The sequence below is a fragment of the Chiloscyllium plagiosum genome, chromosome 16, assembly GCF_004010195.1.
Source record: "Chiloscyllium plagiosum isolate BGI_BamShark_2017 chromosome 16, ASM401019v2, whole genome shotgun sequence".
Classification (NCBI taxonomy): Eukaryota; Metazoa; Chordata; class Chondrichthyes; order Orectolobiformes; family Hemiscylliidae; genus Chiloscyllium; species Chiloscyllium plagiosum.
The window spans coordinates 69,389,239-69,407,463 of NC_057725.1; the positions used below are offsets into that span (position 1 = coordinate 69,389,239).

General features: G+C 44.6%; 1 protein-coding gene across 8 annotated transcripts in view; it reads right to left on the reverse strand.

The window, feature by feature from the left end:
* madd (MAP-kinase activating death domain) overlaps positions 1–18,225 on the reverse strand; it is a 118,008-nt gene that overhangs the window by 67,737 nt on the left and 32,046 nt on the right. For all 8 annotated transcript variants that reach the window (XM_043706307.1, XM_043706308.1, XM_043706304.1 and 5 more), the window contains exons 4-6: positions 11,507–11,810; positions 4,454–4,585; positions 3,324–3,437 (exon numbers count right to left, since the gene is read on the reverse strand). In XM_043706307.1, the coding sequence (XP_043562242.1) occupies positions 3,324–3,437; positions 4,454–4,585; positions 11,507–11,810 (550 nt within the window). The remainder of the gene's footprint in view (positions 1–3,323; positions 3,438–4,453; positions 4,586–11,506; positions 11,811–18,225) is intronic.

Below are 18,225 nucleotides of genomic sequence, written 5' to 3' on the forward strand. Positions count from 1 at the left end.
CCTTCATAATTTTATATGTTTATACAAGATCCGCCCCCCTCATTCTTCTGAATTCCAATGACTATAATCCCAGTCTACTCAGCCTCTCCTCATAAGCCAATCCCCTCAACTCCGGAATCAACCTAGTGAACCTCCTCTGCACCCCCTCCAGTGCCAGTACATCCTTTCTTAATTAAGGAAACTAAATCTGCACACAGTACTCCAGGTCTGTCCTATCACCCTCACCTTGACCTTTTTCCACCTATCACATTTCCGACGCCCCTCCCCCAAGTCCTTCCTCCCTATCTTTTATCTTAGCCTGCTGGACAAACTTTCCTCATTCCTGAAGAAGGGCTAATGCCCGAAACGTCGATTCTCCTGTTCCCTAGATGCTGCCTGACCTGCTGCGCTTTTCCAGCAACACATTTCCATCTTTGAACTGTACTGTGCATAGTACCCAAGAAGAGACGTCCTCTGGACACAGCAAGAGCAATAACACTGCCTTGGTGATGGAACAATGAAGTCATTAATATAGATAGTAAACAATTAAGACTCTAGCTGTGTCACTACATACTTAAGTCTTTCCAACCTGAAGATTCATTAGTCCTGCTCTGGCTTGTGTTAACCAATCCATAATCTGTGCGATTACCCCCAATACCATCAGCTCCTAACTTCTGTGATCAACTTCCATGTTGCACTTTATTGAATGCCTTGTGGAAATCCAAATACATTACAACTACCAATTCCTCTTTATCAACTCTGCTCATCATAACTTCAAAAAGATCTAACTAATTTGTCTTTCATAAAAAGACAAATCATTTACTGTTTGAATGCACAAGGCTTTGTAACTGTCCTACTTCTTCCTTTATTATGGATTGAAACATTTTCCTAAAGACAGAGGGTAGTCTTAACAGGCTTCTCATTTCCTGCATTGGTCTCCCTCCCTTCTTAAACATAGGCGTCACACTGACGGATTTCCAATGCAGTGGAACCTTCCTAGGATCCAATGAATTCCAAAATATTTTGACTGATGTCTTCACTACCTCTGCAAATGCTTCCTTTAAAACAGTTAGATCAAGGTCCTCAGGTCCTGGCTACTTGCCAGCCTTCAGAAACAAAAAACAGAAATTGCAGGAAAAGCCCAGCAGGTCCGGCAGCACCCGCGGAGAGGAAGCAGAACCAACACTCTGTGTCCAGTGGTCTTCCCTTGGAACTGAACTGATACAGACTGTAATGAATGAATGATTTACTGTCACGTATCTGGAGAGATACAATGAAAAGTGTTCTGCCGCCAGGATCCAGCTCCATTTTAGATTAGATTAGATTAGATTACAGTGTGGAAACAGGCCCTTCGGCCCAACAAGTCCACACCGACCCGCCGAAGCGAAACCCACCCATACCCCTACATTTACCCCTTACCTAACACTACGGGCAATTTAGCATGGCCAATTCACCTGACCCTGCACATCTTTGGATGGTGGGAGGAAACCGGAGCACCCGGAGGAAACCCACGCAGACACGGGGAGAACGTGCAAACTCCACACAGTCAGTCGCCTGAGGCGGGAATTGAACCCGGGTCTCTGGCGCTGTGAGGCAGCAGCGCTAACCACTGTGCCACCGTGCCGCCCAGTACCACCGTGCCGCCCAGCACAAGAGGATAAAAAGTAGCACTTCAATAGATTTCATCGTCATTAGCTGGGGTCCCAAACACTGTTCCATGAGTTTTGTAAGGTCCCCACTCTCAGAGTACTGCAACCAGGAACCTCCACTCCAGGCACCAACGCTGCTGAAGTAGTCCATGCTGTGTCTACCACAGCCAGAGTACCCCCCCCCCCACCTCTGCCTTTGCTTTGGCTGACACCTCGCTGCCATTCCAGGAGTCCATGCATTGGGCCTACGAGCCAGGGGTCACTGCCAACACCACTCAGGCCATTCCAACGGGTCCCAGCTCTTGATGGTTTCTTAACTCCCCCTCTCATTTGAGGGGGAGACGCTGCTCCTGGGGTTTGCTTCAGCCTGGTTCCTGGTCCGTTTCCTCCAATTGTCACTTGCTTATCTGATATATCTGAGATGATTATAGTATCTTCAAATGTGCAAAATATTGGTTTATATTATCTGCCATTTCCCTACTTTCTCTTACCAAATCCCCAGTCCTGTCCTCCATGAACCCCATAGTCATTTCAGCTATTCCTTTTTTTAATATCCTGTAAAAATGCTTGCTGCTAGATTTTATACATCTTTCTAACTCACTTTTATAAACAATGTTCTCCCTTTTATTAACTTTTTTGTCATCTGCGGCTTACTCCTAAAAAAATTTCCAATCTTCTGGCTGACCATTAGTTTTTGCCACCTTGTTTGCCTCAGCATTTGATTTCAAACTCTCCTTTACCACCTCTTGTTAACCATGGGTGGTTTCTCCTGAATAGAATTTTGCTGAGTGTTATGAATTATTTTAAATGCCTGTCACTGCTCACCTACAGACTATTGCACCAGCCCACCTTAGACAACCCTTCCTTCATACCTCTGTGATTGTCCTTATGACCAAGTATGTACATGAGGACAATGTTTTTAATGTTGTCTACTTGAACTGCAGCCAGGCTTTTGATAAGGTCCAACGTGGGAGACTGATAGCAAAGCCAAGAGCCCAAGGGATCCAATGAAATTTGGCAAATTGAATCCACAATTGCCCGAGTGTCAGGAAGCAGAACGTGACAGCCAGAACTGTATAAAACGCTGGTTAGGCCACAGTTCGAGTATTGTGTACAGTTCTGGAATTCACATGTTCAGAGGACGTAACAGCACTGAAGAGGGTGCTGAAGAGATTTGCCAACATGTTTCCTGGGCTGGAAAGTGAAGAGATTGGATAGATTGGGGTTGCTTTCATTGTAGTGGAGGAGACAAAGAGGGCATTATTGAGATTATAAAGTAATGCGGTGCAGAGATAATGGAGACAGGAAGAAACATTTCCCCTTGAAGCAGGATCAATGACCAGGGGCCATTGATTTTAAGCAAGAGCAGAAAGTTTAGAGGGGATGTGAGGAAAGGTTTTTTTCATCCAAAGGGTGGTGAGAATCTAGAACTCACTGCTTGTGAGGATGGTCGAAGGAGCAACCCTCATAACATTTTAGTAGTATTTAGATGTGCACTTGTGATGCCAAGGCATGTAAGGTGATAGGGCCACATGCTGAAAAATGCATTGTGAATAGCTAAGTGATTATTTTTCACCAGTGTGGATGTGATGGGCCTAAAGGCCTGTGCTGCAGATCTCAATGACTAACTGTAGAAGAGGGAAATATGCGAGCTGAAACAATGTTATCAGCATGCAGGTTCACACTAGTTCTTACCTTGTTAGCATCCAGGTCAACCAACCAGACATCATCCGGCATCTTAAAATCGGTCTTATAGAGGAGGAAGCTAGCTGGAACGCCAATGATGTAAGGGGTCGGAGCAAGCAGTAGCTAGAGGACAAAAATACAAAAATATCAATGGTGGACAAAGATCAAAACAAACAGGATATAGATCTCACACACACACACACATAACAAAACACAGGATATAAACCATACACACATGCAGACACGCGTACATGCCCAAAACAAACAGGATACAGATCACATTCCCAACAAGAGACATGGGATGTAAACCACACCCCCATCAAAATACATGGGCAGCACAGTGGCTCAGTGGTTAGCACTGCTGCCTCACATCGCCAGGGACTCTAATTTGATTACAACCTCTGTATCGAGTTTGCACATTCTCCCCCCGTCTGCATGGGTTTCCTCCCACAATCCAATCATGTGTAGGTTAGGTCGATTGGTCGTGCTAAATTGGCCATAATGTCCAGCGAGGTGCTGGCTAGGCAGATTAACCATGGGAAAGGCAGGGTTACAGGGATGGGGGCAGTTTTGGGTGGGATGCTCCTCAGAGCATCAGTGCAGGCTTGATGGGCTGAATGGCCTGCTCTACACTGTAGGGATTCTATGATAATACACACAGGATGCACACCACCACCCCCAATCAGGTCACACAAGATATAAACTACACCCTCAAAATATACAGATGCAAACCACAGCCTATTAATATACATAGATACCAACTACACTCCCATCAATACACACGACAGAAACCACACTCCATCAATTTACACAGGATAGAAACCACACCCCCATCTACATACACAGATAAAAACTGCCCCATGAAGGTCCTGAAATTTATCAACAGCCCCAGCTTTTCAGCACATGTACTACACTCCTCTAAAGACTGGAGGAGTGAGAGAGAGGACTCCCAATAGCATTAGTTGCTGATCACCATCTTTACAACTTGATGCCGGACAACATTATCGAGTTATGCTGCCATCTGTTTAGGACCCAGTAACCTCTCTGTGTGAAGCATACAATCGGGGACTTAGAGTGCCTGTCATGTCCAATGCCTCAGTTGATGCAGATTACTGATTTGCTCCGACTGCCCCCTCTACCTGTTCTGCCGAGGCCATGCAGGTGGGAAGCAAGGGGATCACCGGGAACATGTATTCCAGTGGGTAAATCATTGCGACAAATGCCATTACACTCATGGATAGCGCATTGTAGTCTCGGGACTGCAGCACCACCTGGAAGGAAGCAGAAAATATTTGAAGTGAGGTAGATGAATGAAGGATAAATATGCATTTGTGTATATACAACATGGTCGAAGATCGGACAAGACGGGCAAGTTAACATTGAGGTACAGGATCTTCAGGCAGGACAGGGGAGGTGCAAAACTGGAGGTGACGTCACATTATTGACTCAGGAATCAGTTACTGCACTGAGGAATGATACCTTGGAAGACTCAAATGCGACTTTGTGGGTAGAACTTGGGAATAGCAAGGAGAAAGTGAGGACTGCAGATGCTGGAGATCAGAGCTAGGTCAGGCAGCATCCAAGGAGCAGGAGAATCGACGTTTCGGGCATGAGCCCTTCTTCAGGAGGCAATGATTTTACTGGGAGTACATTCTAGGCCCCAAACGGTCAGCAGGCAATTGAGGAGCAGATATATAGACATTCACTAAGGTGCATATAAATAATAATTTTATCAACTGCCTTCACATTAATTGAGAAAGTCATTGTGTAAAGGGTTTACAGAGGCAGATTTCTTTAAATGTATACATTTTTGCATTAACATGTGGATGGTCCTACAAGGGGCAGCAAAATGCTGGACCAAATTCCCATCAAAGCAGACAGGTGTTCATGGTGACAGTGGGAGCATTTTAGTGACTGTGACCACAACCTTTTGTTAAAGTTTCAATGGCCATGCTAAATTGCCCATAGTGCTAGGTGCATTAGTCAGAGGGAAATGGGTCTGGGTGGGTTACTCTTCGGAGGGTCAGTGTAGAATAGTTGGGCCGAGGGGCCTGTTTCCACACTGTAGGTAATCTAATCATAAAAGTTGCTCCACAAAAATGGATTTTGGATTGGAGTAAGGCAGATTTTACTAAAATAAAACAGGATCTGGCCAAAATAAACTGGGTGCAGCTAATTGAGGGTAAATCTACCCCAGAATGGGGAGGAGGAGGGGGCAGAGGGGAACATTCAAAAAGGTGCGGGGAAGTGGGGGGGGTTCCATACAGGCCCAATAGGCTGCCTTCTGGATGAAATATTGGAATGACAAGCCAGAGAACTGTGGATAGAGGTTTTTAAAATCATGATAGGCATGGATAGGGTGAATAGACCACTGTCCACTGGGTGGGCGAGTCCAAAACTAGAAGGTTGAAGGTGAGGGGAAAGATTTAAAGGGGACCTAAGGAGCAACCTTTTTCACGCAGAGGGGATGGTGCGTATACGAAGTGAGCTGCTAGACGAAGTGGTGCTGGCTAATACAATTACAACATTTAAAAGACATCTGGATGGGCATGAATAGGAAGGATTTAGAGGGATATCAGCCAAATGCTGGCAAATAGGACTAGATTTCTTTAGGATACCTGGTTGATATGGATGTGTTGAACCAAAGAGTATGCTGCTATGCTGTACAGCTCTGTGACTATGACTGGATTGCATTGGCACAGCTGGGGTGGACTATCTTGATACTGCTGGGCTGGACTGAGAGAGACTGTACTGGATTATGGTCTGATCTGGACTTGACTCCATTTTTGCAGCAGCAGGGGTGGTGAAAGCGAGGAACGGGGCTACCGGGAAGGTAAATTAATCCTTTAATAACTTTTCTTGTGAATGGCCATAGTGCAAGCTGAGCAAGAACAGACAGGGGACAAGTGAGGCAATATATTTGGGTAGTTGCTTTACCCAAAACACTATTTAGATAGTGTCTCCCATCCATCCTCCTGCTCTAACCAAAAAAAAGATTCTGTGCGCCAATTCAATGAGTTACTAGATTTATCAATAGTCTCTTGAAATACCTAAAATACCTCAGAAAATGGGAGATACTAAACGAGTATTTACTGTGGAAAAGGACACGAAGATTTAGAATGTAGGGAAATAGTTAGTGATAGCTTGAAAAATGTCCATATTACAGAGGAGGAAGTGCTGGATGTCTTGAAATGCATAAAAGTGGATAAATCCCCCAGGACCTGATTAGGTGTACGCTTGGACTCTGTGGGAAGCTAGGGAAGTGATTGCTGAGCCTCTTGCTGAGATATTTGTACCATCGATAGTCACAGATGAGGTGCCGGAAGACTGGAGGTTGGCTAACATGCTGCCACTGTTTAAGAAGGGTGGTAAGGACAAGCCAGGAAAGTATAGATCAGTGAGCCTGACCTTGGTGGTGGGCAAGTTGTTGGAGGGAATCCTGAGGGACAGGACATGCATGTATTTGGAAAGGCAAGGACTGATAAGGGAGAGTCAACATGGCTTTGAGAGTGGGAAATCATGTCTCATGACCTTGATTGAGTTTTTTGAAGTAACAAAGAGGATTGATGAGGGCAGAGCAGTAGATGCGATCTATATGGACTTCAGCAAGGCGTTCAACAAGGTTCCCCATGGGAGGCTGGTGAGCAAGGTTAGATCTCACGGAATACAGGGAGAACTTGGGTCAATAGGCTGAGGAGTGGCAGATGGAGTTTAATTCAGATAAATGCGAGATGCTGCATTTTAAGAAAGCAAATCTTAGCAGGACTTACACACTTAATGGTAAGGGTCATCATTAGTGTCCCCATTGACTTCATCTGCGGGAAGTGCACCCAACTCCAGCTTCTCGAAAACCGTGTTAGGGAACTGGAGCTGGATGAACTTCAGATCATTCGGGAACAGAGAGGGTAATAGAGAGGAGTTTCAGGGAGGTAGCCTCACCTCAGGGCAGGAATAAGGTAGATAGGTTACAGTCAGGGGATGAGAAGGGAGCAGGCAAAGGATGCAGTGGTCCCCTGTGGCCGTTCCCTTCAATAACAAGTATACCACTTTCGATACTGTTGGGGGGAGCAACCTATGAAGGGAAAGCCATAGTACCAGGTCTCTGGCACTGAGCCTGGCTCTGTGGCTCAGAAGGAAAGGGGAGAAAATAGAAAAGCGCTTGTGGCAGGAGACCCAATAGTTAGAGAAACAGACCGGAGATTCTATGGTCATGAACGCGACTCCCAGAAGGTATGTTGCATCCTAGATGCCAGGATGCAGGAAGTCTCTGATCAAGTCTACAAGATTCTGAAGGGGGAGGGTGAGCAGCCAGAAGTCATGGTGCACATTGGCATCAGTGACATAGCTAGGAAAAGGGATGAGGATCTAAAAAGTGACTTTAGGGGTTAGGTTGGAAGCTAAAAAGCAGGACAAGCAAAGTAGTAATCTCAGGATCACTATTGCCACATGCTAGCGAGGTGAGGAACAGGGAGTGAGTGTAGCTAAACACGTGGCTACTGGGCTGGTGCAGGAGGAAGGACTTCAGATATGTAGACCATTGGGGTACCTTCTGGGGAAGGTGGGACCTGTACATTAAGACAGGCTGCACTTAAACTGGAGGGGCACCAATGTCCTGGGCGGGAGATTTGCTAGAGCACTTTGGGAGGGTTTAAACTAGTTTGACAGGGGGATGGGAACCAAAGTTACAGATCAGAGGAGAAGGTAGTATTGAACAAGCAGATATAGAATGCAGAGAGTCTGTCAGGAAAGGTACACAGTTGATAAGGCAAAGAGGTGGGTTAAAGTGTGTCTGCTTCAATACAAGGAATAAGAGTGATGAATTTAGAGCATGGATCAGCACTTGGAACTATGATGTTGTGGCCATAATGGAGACATGGATTTCACAGGGGCAGGAATGGTTGCTGAATGTTACAGGGTTTAGATCTTTTAAAAAATAATAGGGAGGGGGTTAAAAGAGGAGGGAGAGTATCATTGTTAATTAAAGAGTGCATCACAGCTTCAGAAAAGGAGGTTGTTGGAAGGTTTGTCTACTGAGTCAGTATGGGTGGAAGGCAGTCTGTCAGGAAAGGTACACAGTTGATAAGGCAAAGAGGTGGGTTAAAGTGTGTCTGCTTCAATACAAGGAATAAGAGTGATGAATTTAGAGCATGGATCAGCACTTGGAACTATGATGTTGTGGCCATAATGGAGACATGGATTTCACAGGGGCAAGAATGGTTGCTGAATGTTCCAGGGTTTAGATCTTTTAAAAATAACAGGGAGGGGGTTAAAAGAGGAGGGAGAGTATCATTGTTAATTAAAGAGTGCATCACAGCTTCAGAAAAGGAGATTGTTGAGGAGGCTTTGTCTACTGAGTCAGTATGGGTGGAAGGCAGTAACAGGAAAGGAGCAGTCCCTTTATTAGGGGTTTTCTACAGACCCCCCCAATAGCAGCAGAGAGATAGAAGAACAGACTGAGCAGCAGATCTTGGAAAGGTGCAGATGTAACAGAGTTATTGTTGTGGAACCTCCTTAGTGCAGATAGTCTGGATGGAGACGATTGTGTCGGGTGTGACCAGGAACGATCCCTGAATCAATATGTAGGTAGGCCAATTGGGGGAGGCCATATTGGATTTGGTGCTAGGCAACGAGCCAGGCCAGGTGTCAGATCTCTTGGTGGGAGAGCATTTCTGTGACAGTAACCACAACTGCCTCACCTTTACCATAGCCATGGAGAGGGACAGCAGCAGACAGTATGGTGAGGTATTTAATTAGGGGAGGGGAAATTATACTGTTTTAGACAGGAGCTTTGGAGAACAATTGTTTTATGGGATATTCACAACAGAAATGTGGAGGCTGTTTAAAAAGCACTTGTTGGGAGTGTTGGATAACTTGGTCCCACTGAGAGAGGCAAGGAATGCTAAGGTGGAGGAGCCTTGGACGACGAAAGAGGAGCTTCTCATCAAGTGGAAGAAGGAAGCTTACTTAAGGCTGAGGAAGCAAGGATCTGGCACAGCTTTAGAGGATTACAGGGTAGCTAGGAAAGAACTCAAAAATGGATTGAGGAGAGCTCAGGGGGGAAACAAAAAAGCCTTGGCGGGAAGGATTAGGGAAAACCCAAAGGCGTTCTGCATACATGACGATTAAGAGAATGATCAGAGGGTAGGGCCGATCAGGGATAGTGGAGGGACCTTGTGCCTGGAGATTGAGGAGAGCTCGGGGGGGGGAAACAAAAAAGCCTTGGCGGGAAGGATTAGGGAAAACCCAAAGGCGTTCTGCATACATGATGATTAAGAGAATGATCAGAGGGTAGGGGCGATCAGGGATAGTGGCGGGACCTTGTGCCTGGAGTCTGAAGAGGTAGGGGAGGCCCTAAATGAGATTTTTGCTTCAGTATTCACTAGAGAGAGAAGCCTTGTTGATAGTGAAAACGCTGTGGACCACTTGGGAGATATGGGATATAGGGAGATTTGGCTGTCTGGATACAGAATTGGCTGGCCAAAAGACGACAGCGAGTGGTAGTAGATGGAAAATATTCTACCTGGAGGTCAGTGACTAGTGGTGTCCCACCGGGATCTGTTCTTGGGGCCTCTGCTCTTTGTAGTTTTTAATAAATGACTTGGATGAAGAAGTGGAAGGGTGGGTTAGTAAGTTTGCCGATGACACAAAGGTCAGTGGTGTTGTAGATAGTGTGGAGGGCTGTTGCAGGCTACAAGACATTGACAGGATGCAGAGCTGGACTGAGAATTGGCAGATGGAGTTCAACCTGGATAAATGTGAAGTGATTCATTTTGTAAGGTCAAACTTGAATGCTGAATACAGGGTTAAAGATAGGATTCTTGGCAGTGTGCAGGAACAGCAGAATCTTGGGGTCCACGTATATAGATCTCTCAAAGTTGATAGGGTTGTTAAGAAGGTATGTGGTGCTTTGGCTTTCATTAACAGGGAGACTAAGTTTAAGAGCCGTGAGGTTTTGTTGCAGCTCTATAAAACCCTAGTTAGACCACACCTGGAATATTGTGTCCAGTTGTGGTCGCCTCAACATAGGAAGGATGTAGATGCTTTAGAGAGGGTGCAGAGGAGATTTACCAGGATGCTGCCTGGATTGGAGGGCTTATCTTTTGAAGAGAGGTTGAGTGAGCTAGGGCTTTTCACACGGGAGAGAAGGAGGAAGAGAGGTGACTTGATAGAGGTGTACAAGGTGTACAAGAGGCATGGATAGAGTAGATAGCCAGAGACTTTTCCCTAGGGCAGAAATGGCTGTCATAAGAGGTCAGAATTTTAAGGTGATTGGAGTCAGGTATAAGGGAGATGTTAGATGTAGATTCTTTACACAGAGAGTAGTGAGCACGGGGAATGCACTGCCAGTGGTGGTAGTAGAGTCAGAGATATTGGGGACATTTAAGCGATTGCTAGACAAGCACATGGACGGCAGTAAATTGAGGGGTGTATAGGTTAGATTGATCTTAGATTAAGATAAATGCTCGGCACAACATTGTGGGCTGAAGGGTCTGTACTGTGCTGTACTATGTTCTATGGAGTGTATTCGTATAGCTGGGTTGGTCTGGTCTGGACTGGACTGTATTGTTACTGCTGGACTGGACTGGTCTGTATTGGTACGCCTGGGCTGCACGGGACTGGACAGGACTGTATTGCATTGGGACGGCGAGGCAGGTCTGGACCAAACGGGACTACATTGGTACAGCAGGGCTGGTCTGGACTGGAGTATATTGGTATGGGTGGGTTGGTCTGGACTAGACTGAACTGAATTAGTGCAGCTGGGCTGGTCTGGATTAGATTGTATTGGTATGGTTGGGCTGGATTAGTCTGGACTGTATTGGTATGTTTGGGCTAGTCTGGACTACTCCAATGAATTGCTAATTAGCCCCTTGAATCCCATCCGATCAATTTCAACACATCCAAAGCACTGTTGCGTGTGTTGAAACTGACACCAGGTATTATCAATCAGCTCATCGGGAGACAGGGAGTTACTCATCAAACTGCCATGATTTTGAATTGCTTGTCTTCAGAATCAATTCTCTAAAAGTCACTACGCTGGTCATGGTTCAGTATGGGCTCATGCTCTAGATCACTACTCCGGTCAGGGTTCAATGTGAAGCTGTGCCCTAGGTCACTTCTCTGGTCACAGCCTCAGCTGTGCTGCACACTGCTGGTTGTCCCTGACCTGTTGAGCAGGCAGAGCTGTGTCTCACCTTGTGTTCCAACAGGATGCAGCTCAGCACCTGGAGACAGGGCTCCACTCCGAGCAGCTCCAGGGGCAGATGCAGTGGAAAGTCCACCAGGCTGAAGCGGGCCACATCTGGCAGAGCGAAGGTGAGTGCTGGCTGAAGGTCTCGGGGCAATATCTCCACATCCACCCGCTTCTGGCCAGGCACAGGCACAGGGGAGTGCAGCAGCCTGTAGATCCAAGACTCAATCTCTCGCACATCGTGCAGGATGACACTAGACTTCTCCTCGACAGTCAGGGAGCCTGTGAACAACCGCCACATGGTGTCTCTGCAAACAAAGAAATGAACCATCCGGTTACCTGGTAGCGCACTGACTTGGGGCCGAGCAAAGCCTCAGTCAGGACAACCCTGCCCCTCAGCACAATAACAGTCTGTCCACCATTAACAAGGTACTACTCAGGAGTGATGGAAGACTTGCCCGGATGGGTGCAGCTCCAACAACACAAGCTCAACACCATTCAGAACAAAGCCGCCAACTTGACTGGCACCATAGCCACAAAGATCCACTCCCTCCACCACCAATGCTCAGTAGCAGCAGAGTGTACTATTGACAAGATGGACTGCAGAAATTCACCAAAGATCCTTCAACAACATCACTTCTCCCACCCCCCTCACGTTCCCCTCCAAGCCACTCCCCATCCTAACTTGAAAATATATCACCATTCCTTCACCGTCGCTGGGTAAAAACAATGAAATTCCCTCCCTAACATCATGGTGGCTCAACTACACCCAAAGATGACAATGGTTCAAGCAGCAGCCTACCACCACCTTTTCAAGGACAACCAGGGATGGGCAATGCATGCTGGTCCAGCGGATGATATTCCCAGTTAATAAGCAAACTACATAAAGTCAGATTATGTTTATTTTTCAGAACAATAAAAGCCCTTACACCAAGTGGACAAGGCTGCCTAATGCCCAGGATAAGACAGGAGTTACTCATTCCTTTCTGACCAGCAAAAACAGGAGTGTAATATGATCAAGGTATATAACACATGATCTTCTCTCAGCCCACATGCCTGAAACAAAGAGCAAATGAGGAGGATTGGACAGTGGGTTAGAGAGAGGGTGGGTGACGGGGATTAGACTCAGTGGCTTCAAGACAGGGAGAGTGAGGGGGATTAGCGACAATGGGTTGGAGATGGGGGATCGGGGGATCGGAGGAATGAACACAGTGGGTCGTACACAGCGCAATGCAGGCAAATGGGACCAGCTTAGTCTGGGAAACCTGGTCGGCATGGATGATTTGGACCGAAGGTAGTGGTGTAGCTTTGCTGGTAAAGAATGGGATCAGTGTTGTATTGAAAAATGACATAAGCACGGGAGATCAAGATGTGGAATCAGACTGGGTTGAAATAAAAAAAAACAAAGAGAAGCAGTACTTGGTAGGCGTAATCCATGGGTCCCCAAACAGTAGCTCTGCAGTGGGGCACAGTATAAAGCAAGAAATATTGGACGTTTCTAAGAAAGGTACGGCAATAATAATGGGTGATTTTAACATGCCCACAGATTGGAAGAACTAAATTGGCAAGGGTAGCCTGGGGGCAGAAATCATTCAGTGTATTAGAAATTGTTTCTTGGAGTAGTATGTTGTGGAACCAACCAGGGATTTGGTTTTGGGTAATGAGGACAGATTATTTGATGACATCATTGTTAAGGATCCTCTAGAGAGTGGTGACGATAGTATGACAGAGTTCAAAATTCAGTTTGAGGGTGAGAAAGTGGAATCCCACAGTTGTGTTCTGGAACTAAACAAAGGAAATTACACAGGCATGAGGACAGATTTGGCTCCTGTAGATTGTGCAGGAAGGCTAAAATGTAAGACAGCAGTGCCAGATGTTTAATAAGCTACTCAATTCCTCACAACTAAAATGTATCCCAGTAAGGAAGAAAGATAGTAAGGGGGAAGTTAAAAAAAAAATCCACGACTAAACAAGGTGGTCGAGGACAATATAAAGTCAAAAACTAAGGTGTACCACATTGCAAAGACAGGCTGGAAGACTGAGAAACGTTCAAACACAAACAGAGATACTAAAAAATTAATAAAAAAGAGCAAAGGTAAATTACAAAAGAGAACTAGCAGAAAATATCAAAAAGGATTGCAAAAGCTTCTATTGGTATAGAAAAGGGAAGAAAATCATTAAGGTGAGTGCTGGTCCTTTGGAAGATGATTAAAAGTGGGGACTACTGAAATGACAGAGATGCTAAACTAATACTTCACCTCAGGTTTCACGGTGGATGACAATAGTACTATTCCTATTGGAATGGGCAAGTCAGAGGCAATAGAAAGGGTAGAATTTCAAACAATCAACATTGATAGGGAAAAGGTACTCACCCAAACATTAGGATTGAGGATAGACAAGTGCCCCCGGTCTGATTATCTACACCCTAGGATGTTGGAGGGAGTGGTGGCACAGATAATGGATCGATTGGTTACAATATTCCAAAATTTCCTGGACATGGGAAAATTTCCAGTGGATTGGAAAAATGCTAATGTAACGCCCTTAATCAAAAAGGGAGGCAGGCAATATGTGGGAAGTTACAGACCAGTTAGTTCAACATCTGTTGTTGGGAAATTATTAGTATCAAATATCAAGGAAACAATATCAGGACATTTGCTAAGTGAAAACACTATTCATCAGAGTCAGCATGGTTTTATTAAGGGCAAATCACATTTGACTAATTTGCTAGAGTTCTTTGAAGATTTACCAAGTAAAGTGGATAATGGGGATCCTGCAGATGTAATACATCTGGACTTCCAGAAAGTATTTGTTCAGGTGCCACACAAAAGATTAATTCACAAGGTTGGATCAGATGGAATTAGGGGTAATTTATTAGCTTGGATAGGTGACTGACGGATGGACAGAAAACAAAGTCAGGATAAATGGGTTTGATTCTGAATGGCAAGAAGTAACTAGCGGGGTACCACAGGGTTTGGTCCCTGGGTCCCAGCTATTTACAATCTACATTAATGACTTGGATATTGGATAGAAGGCTCTATAGTCAAATTTGCAGATGACGCAAAAACAGGCAGGACAGTAAATTGCAATGAGGAAATAAGAACCTTATAAATTGATATAAATAGGTTAGGAGAGTGGGCAAAAATGTGGCAGTTGAAGTTTAATGTGGTTAAGTGTGAGATCATGCATTTTGGTTGGAAAAACGGGAAGGCAACCTATTATCCAAATGGGGAGAGACTTCAGGGTGCAACTGTATTGAGGGATCTGGGTGTCCTCATTCATAAGTCACAGAAAACTGGCATGTAGGTACAGCAGAAAATTAACAGAATGTTGTCTTTTGTAGCTGAAGGGAGAGAATATAAAAGGTAAGGAATTATTACTGCAACCATACAGGGCATTGGTAAGACCGCACCCAGAGTATAATGCACAGCTTTGACCCCCTTATTGAGGAAAAGTGTAGTGGCATTGCCGGGTTTTGTCGTATGAAGAGAGATTTAACAGTTTAGGCCTATACTCTCGAGAATTTAGAAGAATAAGGGGAAATCATGAGCTGTCAGAGGAAGTGGTGGAGGCTGGTACAATTGCAACATTTGGAAGGCATCTGGATGGGTATATGAATAGGAAGGGTTTGGAGGGATACGAGCCGGGTGCTGGCAGGTGAGACGAGATTGGGTTGGGATATCTGGTCGGCATGGACGAGTTGGACCAAAGGGTCTGTTTCCGTGTGTACATCTTTATGTGTCCATGATAAAAGGTAGAAATAAAATAGATGTGGAGCAGATGCTTCCTGTTGTGCCACATTTAGGATGAGAGGTAGCAAATTTAAAACAGAGTTGAAGAGAAACTACTTTTCCCAAAGGGTTGTGAATCTGTGGAATTCGCTACGCCAAAGTGCAGTGAATGCTGGGATAGTGATTAAATTAAAGGAATTTAGACAGATCTTTTAATTGGTAATGGGTTGAAGGGTTATGGGGAGAACACAGGAAAATGTGGGTGAGGAGCATATCAGCCATGATTGACTCATTGGGCCAAATGGATTAATTCTGCTCCTATATCTTATGAACCTAAGTTACGGATCTGGGGCAGCATGGTGGCTAGCAATTCAACCTTCCAAAGTGAATTAGGGGAAAAGTTTCTGTCTACCCTTTCTATGCACCTCATAACTTTATACACCTCAATCATGTCCCATCTCAGTCTTCTCAGCTCCAAGGAAAACAAATCATTTCTTCAATCTCTCCAGCCCAGGAAATATTCTGGTTAATCTCTTCTGCACCCTCTCCAGTGCTGTTGCATCCTCCTATAATGTAGATTCCAGAACTGTACCATGCTAGTTGTGGCCCAACCAAAATTTGAACAGTTCTAGGCTAATAACCATATCTTTAACTATGTCTCAACATATCTACCTGTCCAAATGCCTTAAGGGACTGGTGTACATACACACCAAGGTCCCTTTGATCTTTGTTGCTTCTCTATTAAGATGAAATTGCATTTGCTACTGATCAGCCCATCTATATCCTCCTGTAGTCTAAGGCTACCCTCTTCACTATCTCCATCCCACCAATTTTTGTATAGTCTATGAACTTACTGATCAACCCTCCTACATTTAAATCTAAATCATTTATATAAATCACAAACAGGAAGGGTACCAATTCTGACCCCTGTGGGACCTCACTGAATACAGTTCCACTCAGAAAAACACCCCTCAACCATTACCCTCTGTTTCTTGCCACTCAGCCAATTGTGGATCCAATTAGTCCTTGTTCCATGGGCTGTTACCTTCGCAATAAGTTTCCCAAGGCTGACCAAAAGTCTTGTAGTCCACGTAGACGATATCAAAAGCATATACAGACTTGGTCACCTCTTCGGAAAAATCAAATCAAGTTGGTCAGACAGGATTCCCCTTTCAAAACCATACTAACTGTTCTTGATTAATCCCTGCCTTTCCAATGCTGATTCTTTCTGTCCCTCAGAATTGCTTCCAATAGTTTTCCGGGTTACTCCTCCCTCCCCTTGAGAAACATTATCACAGTTGAGTGGCCGACTCTGGTTCCTTGTTTTTTTATGTTTATATGCATCTGACTGAGGAACCCGGGTTGGAAGGAAACACTCTCCAGGGTTCTGTACTTACCAAAAAAAATGTTTATTGTCAACTGATTCTCTTTAATTGCATTCAGAAAATACTGATTGTGAACTTATAACTCTTCAGCTTAAACTCCACCCCTTCTTGAAATTAGCCTTCACAAACAGGCAAGCACACAAAGACAGTCAAGACATAGAGTCTATGACAACTAAAGAGAATTAGTTGACAATAAACATTTTCTTGGTAAGTACAGAATCCTGGTGAGTGTTTTCTTTCAACCCGGGTTCCTCAGTCAGATACATATGAACATACAAAAACAAGGAACCAGATTCGGCCACTCAGTGTTTCCAGCCTGCTCCACCATTTAATAAGATCATGACTGACCTGATTTAACCCCTTCTTCACTCTTGTATATCCCCAATAACTGTTCATCCCCTTGGTAATCAAGAATCTATCTACCCTTGCCTTAAGAATCTGCATCCACTACCCTGTGAGGAAAGCAATTCCAAAGACACTCAACCCTCTGTGGAAACATTGTCTCATCTGTCTTAGAAGGGTGACAATCTTAAACTATGACTCCCAATGATAGATTTTCCCACAACAGGAAACATCCGTTCCACATCCACCTGGTCAATTCCCCTCAGGATCTAAGTTTCAATTAAGTCCATTAGGTTTCAATTGAGTCAATTCCAGAGGACACAGGCCTAGCCTATCTAGACTTTCCTCAAAAAGGCACTCCACTCATTCCGGGTATTAATCTAATAAGCCTTTGAACTGCTCATAACTGAAGCATAATCTCCCTACTCTCGCATTTAATTCCCTTGGCAAAAAAACCATAACACTCTATTCACTTCCCTGATTTCCTGCATACTAACCACCTGTGTTTCATGAATTAGGACACCCAGATCTCTCTATATCGCAGAGCTCTGCAACTTCTCACCACTTAAATAATATTTGATTGACAATTTCATGCTTTTCCGCATTGCACTTCATTTGACAGATCCTTGCCTACTCATGGAACCCATTTATATCCCTTTGTAGGCTCCTTACATCCTGTTCACAACTCACTTTCCTACCTATATTTGTGTCATCAGCAAATTTATCCACCATGCTTTCAATTCCTTCATCCAAATCATTTGTTTAAATTGTAAAGAGTTGAGGCCCCAGTACTGACCCCTGTGGTACATCGCTCATGACATCCTGCCTGAGAAGACTCATTTATTCCCACTGTCCGTCTGCTCTTAGTGAGTCAATCTTCAATCCATGCTAATGTTACTCCATACCCCATCAGCTTTTATTTTCTGCAGTAGCCTTTGACGTGGCACCTTATTAAATGCCACTTAGAAATCTAAACAATTCATCCACCTCAAGTTTCTACTTCAAAGGACTCTAATAAATTAGTTCAACATGATTTCCCTCTGACAAAACCACATCCGCCTGATTACCTTGAACTTATCAAGTGCCCCATTATATTGTCTTTAATCGTAACTTGTCACATTTTTTATTATGACAGATGCTGAGCCAACTGCCCTTTTGTTTCCTGCTTTTTACCTCTATTGCTTAGACTAGTCCTCGGCTCTCTACCATAGCTTCTATCCACCTTCCTTTAATAATGCAAGGATTTTAATCAATTTACCCCGAGACTT